Source organism: Ranitomeya variabilis, chromosome 4 (genome assembly GCF_051348905.1).
Source record: "Ranitomeya variabilis isolate aRanVar5 chromosome 4, aRanVar5.hap1, whole genome shotgun sequence".
NCBI lineage: Eukaryota > Metazoa > Chordata > Amphibia > Anura > Dendrobatidae > Ranitomeya > Ranitomeya variabilis.
Window position 1 is genome coordinate 295,431,597 of NC_135235.1, and position 22,575 is coordinate 295,454,171.

The 22,575-nt window shown below is 40.3% G+C and overlaps 1 protein-coding gene across 1 annotated transcript in view; it reads left to right on the top strand.

Moving 5' to 3' along the window:
- The window catches only part of LOC143764570 (membrane-spanning 4-domains subfamily A member 4A-like), a 49,978-nt gene extending 30,311 nt beyond the window's left edge, over positions 1-19,667 (top strand). The window contains exons 3-7 of the mRNA XM_077250264.1: positions 1,055-1,186; positions 12,262-12,318; positions 14,676-14,837; positions 15,462-15,581; positions 18,695-19,667. Coding sequence (XP_077106379.1) covers positions 1,055-1,186; positions 12,262-12,318; positions 14,676-14,837; positions 15,462-15,581; positions 18,695-18,802 — 579 coding nt within the window. The 3' untranslated portion in view covers positions 18,803-19,667. The remainder of the gene's footprint in view (positions 1-1,054; positions 1,187-12,261; positions 12,319-14,675; positions 14,838-15,461; positions 15,582-18,694) is intronic.
- The last annotated feature ends 2,908 nt before the right edge of the window (positions 19,668-22,575 follow it).

Genomic DNA, 22,575 nt, shown 5'->3' on the forward strand with positions numbered 1-22,575 from the left:
ACAATCAGCCCCCACATGAACTCATCAAGGGGAGATACGTGGGTATAGTAAAAAGCAGTATTTGGGTCATTTGTCAGTCTTTGGAAGGTACAGCTTGCTGTAGGTTTTGTCAGTTTTCCTAAGGAGTATCTCCCTCCGCTAACCTCTGAGCTATCCTTAACATCAGGTTTAGCAATTTTCTTTCATTATTCCTTTTTATGTCATGTAAATGTATATATCAGATTATTTTGTTCCCATTTTGTATCATATATTTCTTATGAACATTGCCTACCTTTCTGGATTCAATATATACAATTGAATAGAAGGAGTAGAAATGCAGCACACACCCATATCCTTTGAATAAAAGTCCTTTGTTTCATACACATGGACATCTTCCTTTGCAGCGATCAGGTAAAAACAGGGTTTGCAGCAGGGGAAAAGAAAAAAGAGGGACTATGGCCGTTTTGCGTCTTAACTGACGTTTCTACAGGTTCTACGGATGAGTGCTGAATTTCTACTCCTTCTTATTGAAGATATGCTATGTTTGGATTTTTGTACCACCTGGTTATATTCCACAAGAAGTTGCATATGGATCGATATGCATACAAATAGTTGCAGAACTATTTAATATTGTGGAATTGCACTTTTTTTTTGCAATTTCAAAACACTTGGAATTTTTTATCCACATTTTCCAATACATTATATGGTAAAATCAATGAAGTTGTTCAAAATTACAACTCATCCCACAAAGAAAAAGCCCTCACATATTGACGGAAAAATAAAAAAGTTATGGCTCTGTGAAGAAGGGGAACGAAAAAAGGGAAAAAATGGAAAAATAATATTTTTTTTCTTTTTTAAATCTCGACCCGGGTGCCGCCCCCTGCAATCTGCCGCCCTAGGCACTGGACCTCCGGTACCTAGTGGCAAATACGGGCCTGCCCATCACCATTAGTAAGCCTCGCTATACTTTGACATTTCATATACTTATAGGTTTATACTCTTTCTCTGGCATATGAATATGTTGGTCTCCTACAGCTATATTATAAATAGATTAAATTAATTTCTTATTTTGCAGACAACACAGATATTTACTGGGATCTTTTTTATAGCCATCGGCATTCTTATGTCAACAACCTACCGTCGAATATATTATTATCACATGTCAATTGTGGCCCACACAGGTTTGACAATATGGACTGGAATGTTGGTAAGATATTCACATTTAAAGGGAATGTATATATGTAATGACTGCCTGATACTCCCCCCGTGCACGCTGCTTTCCTGTAATCACAGCATCATTTCAGTGCCTATGGGTTCACGATGGGCTCAGCCTCTTGCTCTCCTTCCTCTCTGCAGCTCTGCCTCTTCTGCCTGACTCCTGTGTATAGACACAAGCTCACCCACCACATGCTCCATAGGCGGGCAGTGCACGGAGAACTGATTTCTTTTAGAGCAAGGGAGGTAACAGAGTACAGCCCACTAAACTATTACTTAGGGAAGAAAAAGTACACAGACATTATATATATATATATATATATATATATAGCATAGATATACTGTATATACTCGAGTTTAAGCCGACCCCAGTATGAGCCAAGACCCCTAATTTTTCCACAAAAAACTGGGAAAACTTAATGACTTGAGTATAAGCCTAGGGTGGAAAATGCAGCAGCTACCGGTAAATGTCAAAAATAAAAATAGATACCAATAAAAGTAAAATTAATTGAGACATCAGTAGGTTAAGTGTTTTTGAATATCCATATTGAATCAGGACCCCATATAATGGAAATACCAGAGAAAAAAGACTAGGCCAATAACGGTATGCACACCCATAAAGTATACAAAAAATCTCAAAAAATGTTTATTACACCTCAAAAAAGACAAATACAATAAAACCATTTAACAAAGGCCTGAATACAGAACCATGAACCACCACCCCTAAGCACATATGTCATGGAATAACATAGACATAACAATAAAGTGCAAGAAAAATACACAATGTCTCCTATCTATACAGATAATGGCTCAATGTAGCATGCATGAACATATGAAAGTATAAAGGACTGAACAGAGATATACATTGACTTATAATGATACACTGGCGGATAGTCAAGTGATGAAATTACTGCAGTTCAGTGTATTAAGTATGGAAATATAAAGTACTTTATATTTCCATACTTAATACACTGAACTGCAGTAATTTCATCACTTGACTATCCGCCAGTGTATCATTATAAGTAGGGTTGAGCAAAACGGCTCGGCCATTTTCAGAAGTCGCCGACTTTTGGCAAAGTCGGGTTTCATGAAACCCGACCCAACCCCTGTGTGGGGTCGGCCATGAGGTCGGCGATCTTCTGAATCTGGTATCGGAATTCCGATACCGAGTTCCGATATGTTTGCGATATCGGAAATCGGTATCGGAATCCACATTTAAGTGTAAAATGAAGAATTAAAATAAAAAATATTGATATACTCACCTCTCCGGAGGCCCCTGGACATCGCCGCTGGTAACCGGCAGCCTTCTTTGCTTAAAATGAGCGCGTTTACGGCCTTCCATGACGTCACGGCTTCTGATTGGTCGCGTGCCGCTCATGTGACCGCCACGTGACCAATCACAAGCCGTGACGTAATTCTAAGGTCCTAAATTCCTAATTCTAGGAATTTAGGACCTGAGAATTACGTCACGGCTTGTGATTGGTCGCGTGAGCGGTCACATGGGCGGCCGCGACCAATCACAACCCGTGACGTCATCTAAGGCCCTGAACGCGCTCATTCTTAAGAAGGAAGGCTGCCGGAAAGAAGCAGGGCGGGTCCGAGGGTGAGTATATACCTAATAGGAATATACTCACCCTCGGCTTCTTTCCGGCAGCCTTCCTTCCTAAGAATGAGCGCGTTCAGGGCCTTAGATGACGTCACGGCTTGTGATTGGTCGCGGCCACCCATGTGACCTCCACGCGACCAATCACAAGCCGTGACGTAATTCTCAGGTCCTAAATTCCTAGAATTAGGAATTTAGGACCTGAGAATTACGTCACGGCTTGTGATTGGTCGCGTGGCGGTCACATGAGCGGCACGCGACCAATCAGAAGCCGTGACATCATGGAAGGCCCTGAACGCGCTCATTTTAAGCAAAGAAGGCTGCCGGTTACCAGCGGTAAGGTCCAGGCTGCGTCGGAGAGGTGAGTATATCAATATTTTTTATTTTAATTCTTTATTTTACACATTAATATGGATCCCAGAGCCTGAAGGAGAGTTTCCTCTCCTTCAGACCCTGGGAACCATAGTATCCCATTGCACTGCATTGGGTTTCGTGTTTCGGCCGACCCCGACTTTTTTATAGGATCGTCCGATTTCACTCAACCCGACTTTTGAGAAAGTGGGGTTTCGTGAAACCCGACCCGATCCTATAAAAATAAAAGTCGCTCAACCCTAATTATAAGTCATCCGCCAGTGTATCATTATACTTTCATATGTTCATGCATGCTACTTGTGTATTTTTCTTGCACTTTATTGTTGTGTCTATGTTATTCCATGACATATGTGCTTAGGGGTGGTGGTTCATGGTTCTGTATTCAGGCCTTTTTTAAATGGTTTTATTGTATTTGTCTTTTTTGAGGTGTAATAAACATTTTTGAGATTTTTTGTATACTTTATGGGTGTGCATACCGTTATTGGCTCGTTACTTTTGAGTATATACAATATATATATATATATATATATATATATATATATACTGTATATATACAGTATATACATACACTGCTCAGACAAATAAAAAGATCACTAAAATCCCACATCCTAGATATCACTGAATGAAATATTCCAGTTGTAAATCTTTATTCATTAAAAAAAAGAAAGCAAAAATTCTGCCGGGGTATGTACATTTTTAAGCACAACTTTATATATGTGTGTGTATGAAAATGAGTGTGTAATGTGCTGCTGCACTGCAGTATAGTGCAACCTCCACCAGGGAGTGCTGGTGGGGGAAGAGAGGTTGCACACACAGCATAGCAACACTGAACAGCAGCACAGGTACCACAGGTAACGAAAGAGTAGTCAAACAAGCCGAATCCAAAACTGTCAGGAGCCGAAGTACCAAAGATAACAGCAAAACACAAGTCGGGGATAAGCAAGAAGTCAGAGCCTACCGGGAACATAGTAAACAAAACGTGAGACAAAAGACGAAGTCAGGGTACAAGCCAGAGTCGAAGCCAGTCGGGGAGAGTGGTATCAGAGACGGGAAACAAGGGGTGAAGTCCAGAGATCAAGTTGAGTCATACACGAGTACAGGCAGTTAGAGGCATAAGGAACACGAAGGTATTCAGGTCAGGGGCTCAAGCCAGGAAGCATGAACTATAACTGACACTGGCCAGTAGGCTGCAGAGGACTGAAATAACCCAGCCAGCTTCAAGACGAGGCAGAGGAGATTAACTCCTGCATGACCAGTCCAGAGAAAAGACAGTTGAAAACAAACTCAGGACTGGATCATGACAGAGTGTATGTGTAATATATATACATATGTTTGTCTGCATGTATTTGTGTATACATGTTTGAATACATGTTTGTATAGGTGCGTGCGTATGTATATATATTTGTATGCAAGTGTGTATATATATATATATATATATATATATATATATATATATATATACCCGTGCATGTATGTTTATATGTATATAGAGCTTGTATGAATACACATATATTCAGAAATATTTGTGTATGTACTGGTGTGTCTGTATTGTATATATGTATATATATATGTATATATATATATGTGTATATATATATATATATATATATATATATATATATATATATACATACACTGCTCAAAAAAATAAAAGGAACACTAAAATCCCACATCCTAGATATTACTGAATTAAATATTCCAGTTGTAAATCTTTATGCATTATATAGTGGAATGCTTTGAGAACAGTAAAACCTAAAAATGATCAATGTAAATCACAACTAATATCCCACGGAGGTCTGGAGTTGGAATGATGCTCAAAATCAAAGTGGAAAATCAAATTGCAGGCTGATCCAACTTCAGTGGAAATTCCTCTAGACAAGGAAATGATGCTCAGTAGTGTGTGTGACCTCCACGTGCCTGTATGACCTGTATGACTGTATTCCATTTGTACAACAGCATGTGAAACTGATTGTCAATCAGTGTTGCTTCCTAAGTGGAAAGTTTGATTTCACGGAAGTTTGATTTACTTGGAGTTATATTCTGTTGTTTAAGTGTTCCCTTTATTTTTTTGAGCAGTGTATATATATACATATACAGTACATGTATGTAGCGAAGTAGAAATAAAGGTTGCGAGGGAAGCACTTACATCCTCTGCAACAAGAAGATGATACGGGACATCCAGGAGCCCGGGGTTATACAGAGCTCGGCATTCAGAGAACTGGTAGATCTGCTGCAAATACAAAAAGGGATTTTATCAGAACTGGACTGATCAACCATTTTCAATGAGCTTCACACTGGTAAGGGAAGACATGACGGTTGGTACTTTAGGGTATGTTTCCATGGTCAGGAATGGCTCAGTATTTGCTCAGAATTTGACGCAGGTAAAATTTGCATCTGAGGTCACTGGCAGGTCACCAGCGTTTTTGATGCATTATCTATCTATCTATCTATCTATCTATCTATCGATCTATTGATATATCTCTCTATCAATCGATGCTTTTTTTATGCATTTTTGATGTATTTTTTATGTGGATTTTCATGCTTTTTTTCATGCGGATTTGTATGTGTTTTGTAAGCTAAATAAAGATATACAAAAAAAAAAGAATTTTGAAGTAATTTCCTTGTCCAACCTCTTCTTTTACATACTCTATTGAAGAATAATATTTACACACAGAGATAGATAATAGTTAGATAGATAGATTTATATATCTATAGCTATATCTATCATCTATCTATTCATATATATATCTACCTATCTATATATCTATCTATCTATAGATATAGCTATCTATCTATCTATCTATCTATAGATACTGTATGTGTTCTCCTTTTCGGCAAGTAGGTGCAAATGTGGCTGCTGCCCCTGCAATCACGGCAGCCTCTGAATTCTTAGTTGGAGCCTGGAGCGTTCTCTGTTATGGTTCTCAATGGCAAGAGAACATAGCCCAGCAAACATAAGTACTAGCTCTTGGAAGGATGGAAACTAAACTGACCATGAACTAAACCTGCCGCACAACTAACAGTAGCCGGGTAGCGTTGCCTACGTTTTTATCCCTAGACGCCCAGCGCCGGCCGGAGGACTAACTAATCCTGGCAGAGGAAAATATAGTCCTGGCTCACCTCTAGAGAAATTTCCCCGATAGGCAGACAGAGGCCCCCACATATATTGGCGGTGATTTTAGATGAAATGACAAACGTAGTATGAAAATAGGTTTAGCAAAATTGAGGTCCGCTTACTAGATAGCAGGAAGACAGAAAGGGCACTTTCATGGTCAGCTGAAAACCCTATCAAAATACCATCCTGAAATTACTTTAAGACTCTAGTATTAACTCATAACATCAGAGTGGCAATTTCAGATCACAAGAGCTTTCCAGACACAGAAACGAAACTACAGCTGTGAACTGGAACAAAATGCAAAAACAAACGAGGACTAAAGTCCAACTTAGCTGGGAGTTGTCTAGCAGCAGGAACATGCACAGAAAGGCTTCTGATTACAATGTTGACCGGCATGGAAGTGACAGAGGAGCAAGGTTAAATAGCGACTCCCACATCCTGATGGAAACAGGTGAACAGAGGGGATGATGCACACCAGTTCAATTCCACCAGTGGCCACCGGGGGAGCCCAAAATCCAATTTCACAACAGTTCTCACTAATTCAGGGGTCGGATCCCCTACTGCAACCTGGTTCCTCCAGTGACGCTGGTCAGCCTGGATACGGATTCCACGGGTGGCCTTCGCACTTCCCGTGCTCCTGGAACCCCTTCTACTGGGAGCTTCTTCTCCTTCCTTTCCACTCCGCCTCAGATTTCCTTCTCCTTTGGTCTCCCAGGACCAATTACCCTCGCACTCTTCCCTGCCTGATTAGCTCCTCCCCTTTTTCCTACCTTCTGCACACACTCCCCAACACACTTTCCTATCTAGACTCAGATGAGGCCATCCTCCCTAAGGGTTCACCCAGGTGCCCATCTAAACTGGTGTCTGTTGGGTGCGAGCGTCAGAATTCTGTACAAAGTTCCCTCCTTACCAGAGAGTTGGGATACCACATCTCTGGCTGAGATGCAGTACCTCTCTGGCATCTAAACCTTTCAGGGGCGCCATATGAACAGCAGTTTTCAGCTCTTTCCCCAGATTCTCGATGATAGATAATATATAGATGATAGATAGATAGATATCTATCTATAGATATATCTATCTATAGATATATCTAACGCCATGTGGGCCCAATAAAGTCCACTTAAATTTTTGCTAAAACTTGGAGTGCTGCCTTCCATTTTTTTGGTCCCTAGATATATCTGTAGATAGATGGATAGATATATCTATAGATAGATAATACCAAGGCCGATGTTTAGTAATAATCATAATAAAATGGTACATAAAGAGTAAATAAAGACACACACACAAAATCTGCATTAGGACGGGGTCACACTTGTGAGAAACTCGCACGAGTCTCGCCCCTCAATACCCGACACTGCCGCCAGACCGGAGCGTTCAGCTGTATAGAAATACATGCAGCCGCACACTTCGGTCTTGAGTGCCGGCATCAGTGCCGGGTATTGATGTGAGAAACTCGTGCGAGTTTCTTGCAAGTGTGTCCCCAGCCTTAAACGCAATATATGTAAATTGAAAAAAAAATAAAAAAAATATGGTGTGGGCTCCCACGCAATTTTCTGCCCAGAGAGGGAAAGCCAGCGACTGGGGGACAATGTTTATAGCCTAGGAAGGGGTTAATACCCATGAATCTTCCCAGGCTATGAATATCAACCTGCAGCTGTATATTTATCCTTTACTGGCTATTAAAATAGGGGGACCCCCTAAAAAAAATGATGTGGGGTCCCCCTATAATTAATAGCCAGAAAAGGCTATGCAGACAGCTGCAGGCTGATATTCATAGCCTAGGAAGGAGCCATGGATATTGGCCCCAGGCTACAAAACCAGCTCACAGCGGGCCCAGAAATGGCGCATCTCTAAGATGCGCCAATTCCAGCTCTTAGCCTCTCTCTTTCCACTGTCCTGTAGCGGTGGCATATGGGGTAATAGGGGGTTAATGTCATCTTTGTATTGTTAGGTAACATCAAGCAGGCTTAGTAATGGAGAGGCGTCAATAAGACACCTATCCATTACTTATCCTATAGTCGTGAAAGGGTTAAATAAACACACAGCCAGAATAAAGTATTTTAATGAAATAAAACACTACACATTTTCCCATCTTTATTGTTCTGCCAATCCATGCGACACTCTCGATCTCCTGCAAAAAAATAAAATAATAAACCAACACAAATACTCCCTGGTCCAATGTAGTCCATTTAATAATGAGTGTCCCATGACGATCTCCCCTATAGAGCAGTCACATCAGGAGATGTGACCTCTCTACAGGGCCTCCAGTGATACATTGACAGGAGATAATTGCTCCTGCAGTGTTATCATTGAGGGTTCAATGAGTTCATTGCTCTCACTTTACGGCACTGCTGCGTGAGAATTTACAGCGGGGCCGCAAGTGACAGTATGAACTCTGCTGAACTCACGGAGGTGGAGAAATACAGTGTGGAGGATTACCTCCTGTCATTGCATCACCGGAGCCCCCGGAGAGTGGTCACATCTGCCGATGTGACAACTCTCAATGGGAGATCACCATGGGACACTCGTTATTAAATGGATTACATCGGAACAGGAAGTATACTGTTGGTTTATTAGTTTTATTTTTTGTTACAGGTAATCAAGGGCGTCGGGGACTAGGTGATTGGTAAGTATATACTGTATGTGTGTACGTGTGTAGTAGCCCATCGGACGATGCCTGCCTACATCCAGACCCACACACACCGCCCCGCACACAAACACACAGACACACACACGCGCACACACACACACACAGCCTTGCAGACCTCCGCACACACACACACAGACACACACAGCCCCACACACACCCGCAGACCTCGGCACACACACACAGACACATACAGATACACACATACACCCACACGCAGACACGCACATCTTCTCTGCACACACAGTCTCTGCCCACACACATAGTCTCCGCTCAAACACTCCACCCACACACACTCTTCCTCCTCCCGATCTGCAACGTTTCTCGCACCCAACTCCACAGCAAAACCGCAGATCTTTTTAAACCTGCGGATTTGCCTGACTCAATGGTAGTCAATGGGTGCAGAAATGCTGCAGATCAGCAAAAAGAATTGACATGCTGCGGAAAATAAAATGCTGCAAATCTGCGCGTATTTTTCCACAGCATGTGCACAACAATTCTAAATTTCCCAATGACTAACATTGCTTGTGTACTACACTGTGGATTTGATGCAGTTCTGCGCATCCAAAACGCTGTGGAAACGCATCAAAATCTGCACTGTGTGTACATACCCTTAAAATTCTATGGAGCGGGGGACAGGAGAGAAGCTACTGGTGGGGACAGGAGAGGAGCTACAGGCAGAGGAAGATCTAGAAACAACAGTTAAAGTTTTCTATAGAGCTTTATAAGCACCAATTGGCATCTCCCATCTGGGTAATTGGAAAATTTGTATTCAATGAAGACCTATTTACAAGTGATTTGAGAAATTTGAGAATGAAACATCAGTCCAGGAATTAATCTGATATAATAATGGATTACATTTGTTTTTGTATCTTTTGATTTATAAAAAAAAATTAAAACAATATTTACTCTTTAAGCTCTTTACAGAGTGTCTTGATACTTTGACCCCATATTGTTTCAAAATAGTTGAAGTTGTGAATGCCAGGAGCAGAGAGGAGCTCATTATTAGGTATGTTGCTGCAAAAGAGCTGAAGGTGTGAACAACACCAGAAATAAACAGTACTGAGTTTGATAATGGTAGCTTGCTACAGGGTAGCCGTCTAGACCAGTTGAACTAATCAGACACCTGGTTTGCGCCAAATGGGAAGTGTAGCTTCACTCCACATAAACGTGGTAGCATATTGCTATACTATCTTGCAAATTGTCTCTTCAGAGAGGAAGAGGACTAGAACTCTAGTGCCACCTATTGGAGGTAGCAATCCTAACAGTCAATGTCGACCCTTTAACGAGCCTTGCCGCATGACTTAGGATAATAGCCAAACCAGAATCTCAATTTGCAGACACTGTGTTTCGGGGTACTGCCCCTCATCAGTGCAAAGTGGAGATCTGGTTTGGCTGATTGAGAGGCGTCTGACCGGGATCCTAAGTCATGCGACAAGGCTCTCCACAAGGAGAAACGATACTTTTTAGATTTTACTCACCCAGGGGCGGTCCCAGTCCGGTCCGATGGGTGTCGCGGTCCGGTCCGGCGCCTCTCATCTTCATCAGATGACGTCCTCTTCTGGTCTTCATGCTGCGGCTGCGGCGCAGGCGTACTTTGTCTGCCCTGTTGAGGGCAGAGCAAAGTACTGCAGTGCGCAGGTGCAGGGCCTCTCTGACCTTTCCCGGCGCCTGCGTACTGCAGTACTTTGCTCTGCCCTCAACAGGGCAGTCAAAGTACTCCTGCGCCGGAGCCGCAGCATGAAGACCAGAATAGGACGTCATCCTATGAAGATGTGAGGCACCGGACCGCGACGCCCACCGGATCGGACCGCCCACCCAGGTGAGTATAATCTAACATCTTTTTCTCATCTTTTAGGATACATCGGGGGCTTATCTACAGCATTACAGAATGCTGTAGATAAGCCCCTGATGCCGGTGGGCTTAGCTCACCCTCGATTTTGGGGGTGACAGGTTCACTTTAATATACTGCAATCATCATATTATACAGCACTGGGTACTTACAATTGCTCATTGTGCCTTTCTACACAGATAATTCTTCTCTTTCCCATTAGATCTATGACATCACTTGATTAAAAACTGAAGAGCTGAATCCTTCTAAGCTCTATGTAGAAACAGGAGGTCAATTTTCCCTGTGTAAGTCATCATTCACTGCAAAAGTCCTTGGCAGGGGGAGGAGCGGAGCAGCTGGGTCAGGAGGTGAAGAGGGGAATGATTTCTGCACAAAACAAGGACTTTCTGCAGGACAAGAGACTTCCTGTTTATACATTGAGAAGAGAAGAATTAGAAGGGTAGAAAGGCAAAATGAGCAATTGTAAGTACACAGTGCTGTATAATGTGATGATTGCAATGTATTAAGGGGATAAAAACTTTGATGTGAGGAGGAGTGCTTCTTTAAAATAGTTTGACTGATGACATCAGAGGTGTTAGACTAGTACAAAAGAGCAGGTAATAGGAGTAGGGAGCAAAGGCTGACCCTGGAGCCGGGACACATGAATAACAATTACTAAACAAATTTCTCCTCTTTATTGACCTCACTTAAAGAAAAAATATATATTGTCAATGGCATTTAAATGTTATATCATGGGTTGGGCACATTCTGTTCAATGTGTTTGTTTCTCTCTGATACTCTACCTAGAACGTTACCCATCTTTGTCCAAGACCAGATATTGTGATCCTATAGTCATGATGTATCTCAAGATTCAAATGTGGACATATGACTCTCCTATGGAATTGAGCGAATCTCCCAAAAGTCAATTCAGGCAGATTTGATCAAATCAGGAGGGAAAGGATGGGGGATGAAGTATTTTCGGCCATCATCTGCATACCCCTGATGTCGCCACTGCTCCACTTTTTTCTTCCCATATGCTTCTTTTCATTCATCTCTGTCCTGCCCCAGCAGTCAAGGACCCCAGTAAATTGAATCTCTCAAAATTATGACTGGTTAGAATCCTAATTTTTAGGCAATTTCTATTGGATACATTAAATTTAGTTTGCTCATTTCCTCCTGAGATTGACCTCAATCCTAAGCTACTCCATTTCCTTGCCTTTCACTTATTTCAGTGTGTCTATTATTGAATCTATTCAATCTATTGAATCTTGTCCATTTGAAAAGGAAAAGTCTAAATTGCTAAAACCAGCCAATGGTCCCGAGAGCTGCTTTTTAATTTTTTTATAAAGGAATTTTTATTGTAATTCTGGAAAAACACTTTAAGCATATTTATATTTCCAACTGCACATTTAGAGAAAAGCTTCATTAAATATATACACTTTTCTCTTCATCTTTACAGTAAAATAAAATATAATTTTGTTCTATTTTAATTTGTACAGTTTATTATCTCCGGATCACTGTCAGTGGCTGCTTCAGTGAAACCAACCGTGGGAAAGGTAAGAAAAATAAAAATCATTCACGCGTGAATGAATGAAAGTTAAGAATAAGGGCTTTTCCATCCTTACTAAATAGCTATACAGGCAGCTAAACCGCTATACCGGAGTCCAATAAGGAGACTGTGGTTGAGTCTGTGCTTTTATTGAACGTTATAGTATATTGACGAGGTGAAACTGTAAACAATCATATACATACAATCAGTGCATGGTATAGCAGAAATACATACTACACATGTTGTACATTATGCATGACATTTACAAGGCTAATAACTGAACTAGGAGTACAACTGACTAAGCTAGGCTAATATTAGAGCAGAAATGACCTATAGAAAGCATAAAGACATAGCGGCAATGCAAGGGGGATGAAGTGAAAGCGTCTTTCTTTGAAAGGAGACTGAAGGAAATGGAGGGAGATGAAGGCTGAGCTACCATAATGCATTGCAAAAAGGGGAGGAGAATCAGACATGGAAAATAGAAAAAACAGAAAATAGGACTGTGAACATGACTCTGACCGCTAAAGGGAGCCAAACACTGTAGACAAATAAAGATATGACTATATGAGTTCCTGTACACTCATACTAGTGAAAAAACAACTGCAAAATTATGCAAATCAGAGGTAACAAATTAGATGGCGGAGACAGAACAAGGGCCTTAAAGTGAAAATCTTCTTTGTCTTCTTTTAAGGATATTTTCAGGAAGAATTCAGATGCATGCAATAGATTTTTTTTCTATGGCTCTCCATGTGTTAAGGCTAAATCAGATGCAGTGCTTCCATTAACCATGCCATCAAAATGAACCTTTTAACACTGTCAATAAAATACTCCACATAAGGGTGCCCGCAGAGTGCTCCACATAAGGGTGCCAGTAGAACACTTGACTAATGGAGAACAAACTGCATCATTAAAGTAGTTCTCTGCTGCATTAATGTCACTGATCTGTAATTGCTGCTATAATGATGCAAACAACACTCCTTTAGTCAAAATCGCACAATTTCTGGTTCTGACACTTTTTTAGACTCTGATTTGGAGGTTTGTGGGATGCTGCTCAACATTTTGGGATTGGACAACCAAGATGTGAAGATTCGCCACCTCCTGGAGAGTGACGTCCTTTGGATGCTGCATACAGCCAGTTTGGATTGGCTTTTTTTATAACTGGTCATATCTAGAAAAATATTTAGTCCATGGCAGTCTAGTGTCCTATTTTTTTTATTAAAAGCGCAGTCATCAAGCAGTGATAGGTGCTTTATAAGTTACTTTCTTCAAAAGCAGCCCTTTAGATGGACATCTTAAGGATTTTGTCAGTGGCTACTGGCTAACATGTTTCACTAAGCGGGGTATTCAGGAATTATCCCTTATCCCTTATCTATTGGATAGGGGGTAACGTCCCAAATGCTTGAGTTCTGAACACTGGAAACTTCACTTATCTCAAGAACCAGGGTTCTGAAGATCCCCAAGTGAATGAAGCAGTGGTCAATCATGTGCCCTGCCGCTCTATTCATTCTCAGGCCTTATTCGCACGTCAAGTAATCTCAATTGATGTGAAAAATAGAATGATTATTTTGATCAGACTTTGATCAGTTTGATTAGAGTTACCTTATTATTACCTATTATTCACATCCAATGTCATCCGAGTGCATGCTGAATTTTTTCACAGACCCATAGAATTGCATTGCCGATTTTGCTTCAGCGCTCTTATCAAAATTTCCTGTTGGCCATGGGCATGTGAATAGCCCCATAAATTATCACAGGCATGAATGCTATACGTGGAAACCATAGATAGGACTCGTACGAGAACTTTGGACATCTGAATGAGGCCTAAATGGACCCACCAGAGGTAGCCAAGCACCGGCCGTGCCCATTATCGACCACTGCTCCATTCACATCAGGCTCTTCACAGCCCTGGTTCTCAAGATCAATGTGAGTCTTAGCAATTGGACCCCAAAACCCCATAGATAGGATAATACTTACAAACTTGAGAATACCCCTTTAAGAAAAAAATGGATAGCTTATTTTATTTCTGAAGACCAACAAAAGTGTACCGAAACCAAAAAATACACGGGCAAAGAAACTCTTGATAACTTCTCTCCACTCAGTCCTGAAGACTGATTTCCCGATATCAAATAGACTATCCTTTTTTGGATTGGATTTTCAGACTCCTCAAATCAACCAAAGTGCAAGCCACTTTTACAAGTCATAGACAGAGATCCCAAGCTGGTGATCCCTATCGTAATGTCTATATGCCATGATAGGAAACATGGACACAGATTGTCTTCTCTAAATTTCATCATAAGGCACTCAAATACCGTACATTTTTTCTTAAATCAGACAACTCCATTAAGTGATGATTTTGTGTTCCAGGTAAAGTCAGGCTTGGTGATGAACATTTTTAGCTCTCTAGCTGCAGGTTGTGGAATAATACTTACTACGCTAGATCTGTTATTCCGTCCATACTACCTGGGCTCATCATACTGTGCACATTATAATGGCGATTTTCAATGCATAGGAGCCTTTAATCCCGAGGTAAGATCCTTTTTCATATGCTTTATATAGAGGTTATAGCAACCTGTTCATGTTCAGTTATTATGAGCAATATCATTTCAAGGGATTCTATGAGTTCAGAAAATGATGGTTAGTGATCTTCAAAGAACAGGGCCACCTTCGTCCATTGGCCGTTCCCAAAACCGTAGCACAACCACATTCACAAAATGTACTCATCATCTTACAGAATCTCTATCTTTACCCAAGGCTTCATCTTTGACTTCCATCAACGAAAAATCAATGTTGTGCTGTTTATGTTTTTATGTGACAACCAGAAGAAAAATGAAATCCCTAATGTGGTCTGCCCATGTAGTCATCTCCCCTTCATTTGACCCCTGCTTCTTGCTATCACATGCTCAGAAATATAAAGCAAAGGAAATGGAGGCAATAACTGACGACACAGTTCACAGATCCGCATCTGAGCTGTAGAGAAGTTGAACCTAAATATTGATAGTTATTTCCCTTTTTTTATTTTGGTTGAAGATAGAACTTTTACATCTGTCATTTATTGTACTTTGCTTAGAATCCTAACTGTAATTTTATTCTGTATAACTCAAGTAATTCTATATTTTTTTTTTAATAATTTGTACTTTTTTTTCTTTTCAGGTCATTTTAATTGGCGTTAATTTCTTTAACTTAATGCTTTTCCTGCTGATGTTTTGCATTACCATATCCACAAGTGTGTTTGGGTGCAAAACTGTCTGCAGATCGTCTTTTAGTGAAACGGTCAGTATTCATTCCATTGTCTATTTCATACACAAAAAAGGTTCCACCAATCACAAGGGGGATGCAACTTTACAGCTGATGTGCAAGAGTTTGCGGTGTGCATGAGGGTAGAGATCCCCTAAGGGTCGTATTGCTATGATTCACCATGCTCTCCTGTGATTTGGAACTGTATTTAGTGACACTTACAAACTTTTCCAACTCTAAGGGCTTACAGGTAACGTCACTCCTTGTGGAGAGTGACATTCCAGACATGCCAGTGTAAGGAGACTTTTAGGCTGTGCAATTGAATAGGCCATTTCAATAGAATGGAAAGTGGATCCACAGGTTTTCACTGAAGGTAAGGATCAGGTGGGGCATGAATCAGCTTAGGTTTGGGATTGTGTTGGATTCTTAACTCCTAAGCATATTTGTTTCGCTTAGATATTGCACACAAGTGACCAACTCATCAATCTGTAAACAGAAAGTGAGGGATATGGTCACATTTCTACCCGAGTGATCTTAGTAATACTGATGCAATTTTTTTTTATTTATGCAAGGTCTTTAATATCAAGAAATCAGTAGAGTAAAATCACTGCAATTTCAGAATTTCAGTATAAAGTTTTGGGCCATGACGTCAAGCAATCATATTTCTGCATCTATGGTGTTGAATTTGTCGGGACTTTCCCAAATTTTCAGAACCCATCCCAGAAAGTAGGTCATGTCCTTGGCTGGAAAGGAAGATGAGGGAGTTACAAACCACTCACAAAAATGTGCTTTGCTACCCTGTTTTGGCCTCCTTGGGGTGAGACTATTGGCGGAGATCAATGTCCCTATTTTACCACTCATGTTGGTAACTATGTCAGCATAGTCATAAGATAAGAAAAACAAACAGTTCATCACCTCACCGGTGTAGAAAATATATTGAAGCAGGGCACGGTGCACAGAGGGATCAGCCTGGCTAATGAGCTGAAACCATGGAAGAAATAGTATATATTGCTAAAAACAAAGAAAAAAATGAAGATGATATAAAATAACATGGTGGACACCAGATCTACACATTTCGAGACTATCTGGCTCTTAGTCTTAGACTATTTTTTCCAGAGCTATAAGATTTTGAAAAATGTATTAACGAAAACTGTGATAAGCTAAGAAGAATTACAAACTGTACAGAATTTAACATCCTTGCATAGTTCCCAAAAGTTCCTAATTTGCCAGACCTGGCGTAATTTTTTTGGATGCAATCCTGTCAAGTTTAAGGGCCAAAAAATGGTAGCTTTTTGGTAAACCCAGTTTATAAGTGATATGAAAAACTGTATTAGTGAGCATCCAGTCTTCACTGGTGATTTGAATAAAAACGAAATTCACTTAGAATAAGAGATACAATTAAAAAATGGACAGGCAAAGGTAAGAGATGAAACTAACATATGTATACGGAGATCTCTATGAATGTGAGAGAGAGATCTGCCATGCTTAGTTTAGGTCAATATTCTGGCTCTGAACCATGGAGCTTGTGTATTTGCCCAAATCAAAGAATATTGCACATAAGTAATATTTAAACATTGCAGAAACAAAATATATCGTATTTTTCAGACTATAAGACGCACTTTCCTCAAAAAATATTTTGGGGGGGAAAATGGGTGTGCGTCTTATAGTCCGAATGTACTTACCATGAGAGTAATCACCAGGGCGATGATCTGACTCTCATCCCAGGCTGGTGTGGCAGGTTTGACGGTGTTCCGCCGACATTGTGTAAAAGCTCAGAGCTCCCGCAATTCCATTGCTGTAATGCGGTGGCCTCCAGAAAAATGGCTGCCGGAGGCTGTTCATGTGCAGATTGAGATATCAGTGCTGAGAACTCAATCTGCGCATGCGCTGCCCCCGGAGTCAGTTCATCACAGGACCACCGAACACCTCCTGTTACCCCGCTCCACTAATGCTGCCGAACCCCCAACAGTAATCTGAATTTGGACTGTAAGATGGACCCCTATTTGAACGCATACATTTTTTCCCTATTTTCCTTCTGAAAACTTGGGATGCTTCTTAAGGTCCGGTGCGTCTTATAGTATGAAAAATATGGAAAACATTAGTAGCTTTCAAGGACCATTACTCTCAAAACACATCAAGATGGGCTGTTTCTGTTTGCAGATTTGTATCTAGAGGGCATCAGCTTACTGGGTATTCCAAGGATGTTTTCAGACCTGCCTAGTTTCTTTACATAAAATTAACAAAACATAATTTTATTGTATAGCTGGCATTTAACACGTAATATAACATATTAGCAATAGCTGTATTGATTATTTTCTCTATCCGAAAGGAGCATCTGACTTGGCTTGGGTGCGTTCCCTGGTGGAGTTGAGAACTTTCATGAGTAAGACTGTGGTGGTGGCACTTACATATACTGGATAGTAGAGTGAAACAAAACGAAGTTCCAGCACTCGTCTGTTGGTTCCTTATTGAATTATTTTAAAACCCATTGAGATATAAAGACTAATAACATTCCAAGTTCAAAAAAATAGTCATAGAATCTACACGTTTTGAACCCTTAATACTGAGGGGTTCTTAGTCATGCCATAAATTGTTACACAATGAACAAACAGTAATTTAAGGCAATCAAGATTACTTACAAATATGTGCATTGACTAATCAATTAGTTGTTAGGAAATTGTATGGATAGAAAACACCTATAAATTCAGAAGTAAAATCAAAGACATGATAAACACATTATAAATAATAGTATGTATAATAGATGTGCAAATCATAAAGATCTGCTGCTGGCAACTCCTTATGCAAACATCTGGGTCGTCATTGGTCGGTGATCACACAGGAGCTGCCAGCAGAGGATCTTGATGATTTGTCAAAGTGCATTCAGTGCGACCATTAATAACCACAGTGATAGCAGCAGAGGCTGTAGATGTCGGGATTTCTGCACGTGGCGCTTTTTCATCATTTGAATATGATTAACATGTCTATCCATTCTATGATTTCCATATCTCCGTGACATTTCCTTCTTGGTGTTGCAATTTTATTGTTGAGGAGTGTTTTTCTTTAAAATATACTGTATATGTATGCAAATTGTATAAATTTTATATAGATGACTGCGTAGTCTTCACTCATATTCTAATTTTTTATTTTAGGTGGTGGTCATCTATCAAACCACGCCTTTGAACGTACCTGATACCACCAAGGATGGTCCTCCTGACTCCACAGCAGCATTGACGTCCGCCTTCAAGACACAAACATGAAGTCACGAGTCTGTGAGAACCATCAACGACAAGAAGAAAACAAATCAATGACTCGATCCTTATACGCAAACTGTGATTTTATAACTTTTCTAGTAATATATCATTTTGTGAATAGTCACTTAAACACTATTATTTTATATAAACAAAAAGGGGAAAAGACAAACAATTGGTGCAAAAGAATAATAAATAAATGATGAATTAAGTAATGGAATAATCAAAACACCATAGGGAAGTGTATAGTGGAATAAAGTGGCTAAAAACATCTGATTAACTAGAAAAATATACAAAAAATGTGTGCAGATAAAGTATAAATATACATTTATTAAAAAAAAAAAAATACAGGCAATAGATAGAAGACAAATGTTTAAAATAGAGGGCGACAAACACATCTGGAGAAGATAGTGAATAAAATAAGCACAATCAATATGTATATAAGAACACGAAGTAAGGAGAATATTAAATAGATGCGAGATAATGGGGTAAAATGACAATTGACCAATGAACAGTTATTTGCAGTAAAATAAATGAATAAGACTGAGGTCAGTAAATAAAGCTGCATATGTAATGAAAATAAATTGTAAATAAATACATATTGATTGTACTCATGTTATTCACCATTTCCTCCTGCTGTGTTTGTCGCCCTCTAGTGTTTCCCCTATTTTAAACCTTTGTCTTATTTATTGTATGCATTTTTTTCTTTACATTTATATTGATACTTCTGGCTGCACACATTTTTTGTAGCTTTTTATTATTTTGCATACTAATTCGTGTTATATGTGAACTTAATTAATTACTTTTTCACAGGCAGTTTTTAACATGGCATATTCTCCTGACGTGCCTACAAATAAAATTATTTTATATTTTCTATTGCTTATGTTGCATCTATATCTTCCACAGAGTTGTACATTGATGCTTATTAATCCCAACAGCCACTCTGACTTCTCCATATCACAGTGGTGGGCTCTTGGCACCCCAGTCCGACACTGCCAGCCTATTATACCAATCTCAAACAAGAAGAAACACAAGATGGCAAACAGCAAGAAGTTGATGGCCACATCCACGTCCCTTATTTGATGCTCTCCTCCATTTTTTAAGTGTTTTTTTTAGGAAAAGTACTCCCACAAACACGGCTGCAAGATTAGAAAAATTTGCTTTTACGCACATGACTCCCGCAGACACGGGTGCATAAGAGTACAAAAAATTGCATTATTTACATGACTCCCACAGACATGGCTGCAGATTACAAAAACTTTTGGGTATGCACAGTGCTATCATAGACACAGGTGCAGAGTACACATAGATAGTCTTTTTGGAAAACTGCGCACACATAAAACATAATACTGTCCCTCACTACAGCTGTGTCCTGGCCCTACGCTAAGCAAAGCAGAAATAACAAATAATAATCTTCTAGAATTAACAAAAACTAAAACTTGCCAGCTAAAACCAGGAAGCATAGATCCAAGCTGAGGAAGAGGTAGACATGGCGGTGTAGGTGGAAGAAGCAAGGGAGCAATAATCAAATACTGTTTATGTGGGTGTGTTTTTTTGGGGAGATTGTATTTTTTCAGTGTTTTTTATGGAACTGATTTAAAACAACTTAGAATTAACAAAACTAAACCTAGCAATCTAGAACCAGGAGGTGTATGTTGAAGTGGAGGAAGAGGTGGACATGGCAGTGTAGGTTGAAGAGACGGAGGAGGCAGCAGCAAACACAGTTTGTTCTTTTTTATTTGGGGAGGAGGCACCCAAATTAAACTAATAGCAAATAGAGTTGAACACTCGCTGAGTGCGGCTGGTAAATTGTCTAGACAGCCAAAACGCATGGACAAGTCCTGTGGGATCAATGCCTGGTTCATTGTAATGAATGTTAGCTTCCCCATGTTGGCTGCAGACAGGCGGATGCACCTGTCTGTGATCACTCCCTGTACCGTGCTAAACACAAGTTCCAACCGTACATTTGCCGCTAGGCAAGCTCAGGCCATGTGTTCAATTTTGAGACCCAAAAGATAAATGGGGCAGACCCATAAGTTAGTAGAGGTTCAGCACCACCTAGTTCAGCACATGTGTCAGGCAAGGAAAGTTCATCAAACTAGCTAGGTCCAGAGCTGCAAAGAGATTTCACCCTTTATCGCATACCACCAGGCTGAGCTTGAGGTTCACCTGCACCAAGCACTCATCTGTCTTCTGCTTTATACCTATTCACAGCTCCTGCGCATTGTGGGATTTGTCCCTCAAACAGATGAGTTTCAGTGCAGCCAGCTGTCATTTTCCCCTGGCTGTGCTATAGTTGGTGGTGAAGGTCTTACTGTGACCAGATGAGGAAGCGTGAAGGAAGTGAAGTAGGAGCAATCTTCGGTGGTGGTAGGACATGAGCAGGGCCGGTTTTAGACAAAGTTGGGCCTGGGCAAAAGTTTAAAGTGGGGCCCCAAATGCTCACATATCGCACCAGCACACAGAAACATTCACATTGTATTTACGTGCGCTAAGTTCAGGCCGCTAAACGAGAGCCATCGAGAATATTGAAGTCATTTGACGCTTGTTTCCTGGCTTCTTTAGGGTAGGTGCACACGTTCAGTAATTGGCAGCGCTTTGGACGCAGCACATGTCCGCTGCGTCCAAAGCACTCCCAGTTATTGAACGCGGGTGAATCCACATGTGCTCATTGAACCGTGCAGAATCACTGCGTCCAATACATTGTACAGGTGAAATTTATCTTGCATAGACAAATAAAGATAAATTGACATTCTGTGGTCTGGAAAGACGCGCCGCATGTCCGTCTCCACGGGTGAGCTGCGGGCTTCTGTGCACGCATAGTGGGCATGGGATTTATTGAAATCCCATGCACAATGCTGTAACATCTTAGATGCTGCACAAGATGCTGTCCAACCCCGCATTGTTTACTGACCATGTGCACCTACCTTTACTCTGGCTGAGGAAGAAAGATTGGTACAGATTGTCCTCGATACAGTATAATGCAGGTTCCAAAGGACATATACAATGGGAAAAAAAAGGATTTAGTCAGCCACCAATTGTGCAAGTTCTCCCATTCAAAAAGATGAGAGAGGCCTGTAATTGACATCATAGGTAGACCACAACTATGAGAGTCAAAATGAGAAAACAAATCCAGAAAATTACCTTGTCTGATTTGACAAGATTTTTTTTGCAAATTATGGTGGAAAATAAGTATTTGGTCATTAACATAAGTTCATCTCAATATTTTGTTATATATCCTTTGATGGCAATGACAGAGGTCAAACGTTTTCTGTAAGGCTACTTTCACTAGTGTTGAGCGATACCTTCCGATATCCAAAAGTATCGGTATCGGATTGGATCGTCCGATATTCAAAAAATATCGGATATCACCGATACCCGATTCCAATGCAAGTCAATGGGACCAAAATATCGGAATTAAAGGCATAGAGGTTTAGCCCAATCAAATGTGATAGCAGGAATTTCAATTTTTTTTTAAGACGTTCGGAGTTACAAAGATATTGACTATGTTAAGATTTTTTATATTTTGTCAGATATTGATGTTTCACTACTTACATGCTCTTCACCTTCTTTTTTACTTCTCTGACACTTTCTTCTTCATCATCCTCAGCAGCAGCATCTCTTACATCAACTTCTTCACCTTATTCATCTTCTTCTTCATCTTCTACCCATTATTCTTTTTTGTTACATTCTTCATATTCTTTATATTCAACTATTCTTCTTCATATTCTACTTCTTCATCATATTCTTATTTGTGACAGGCATTCCTGTAGTTGTTATCT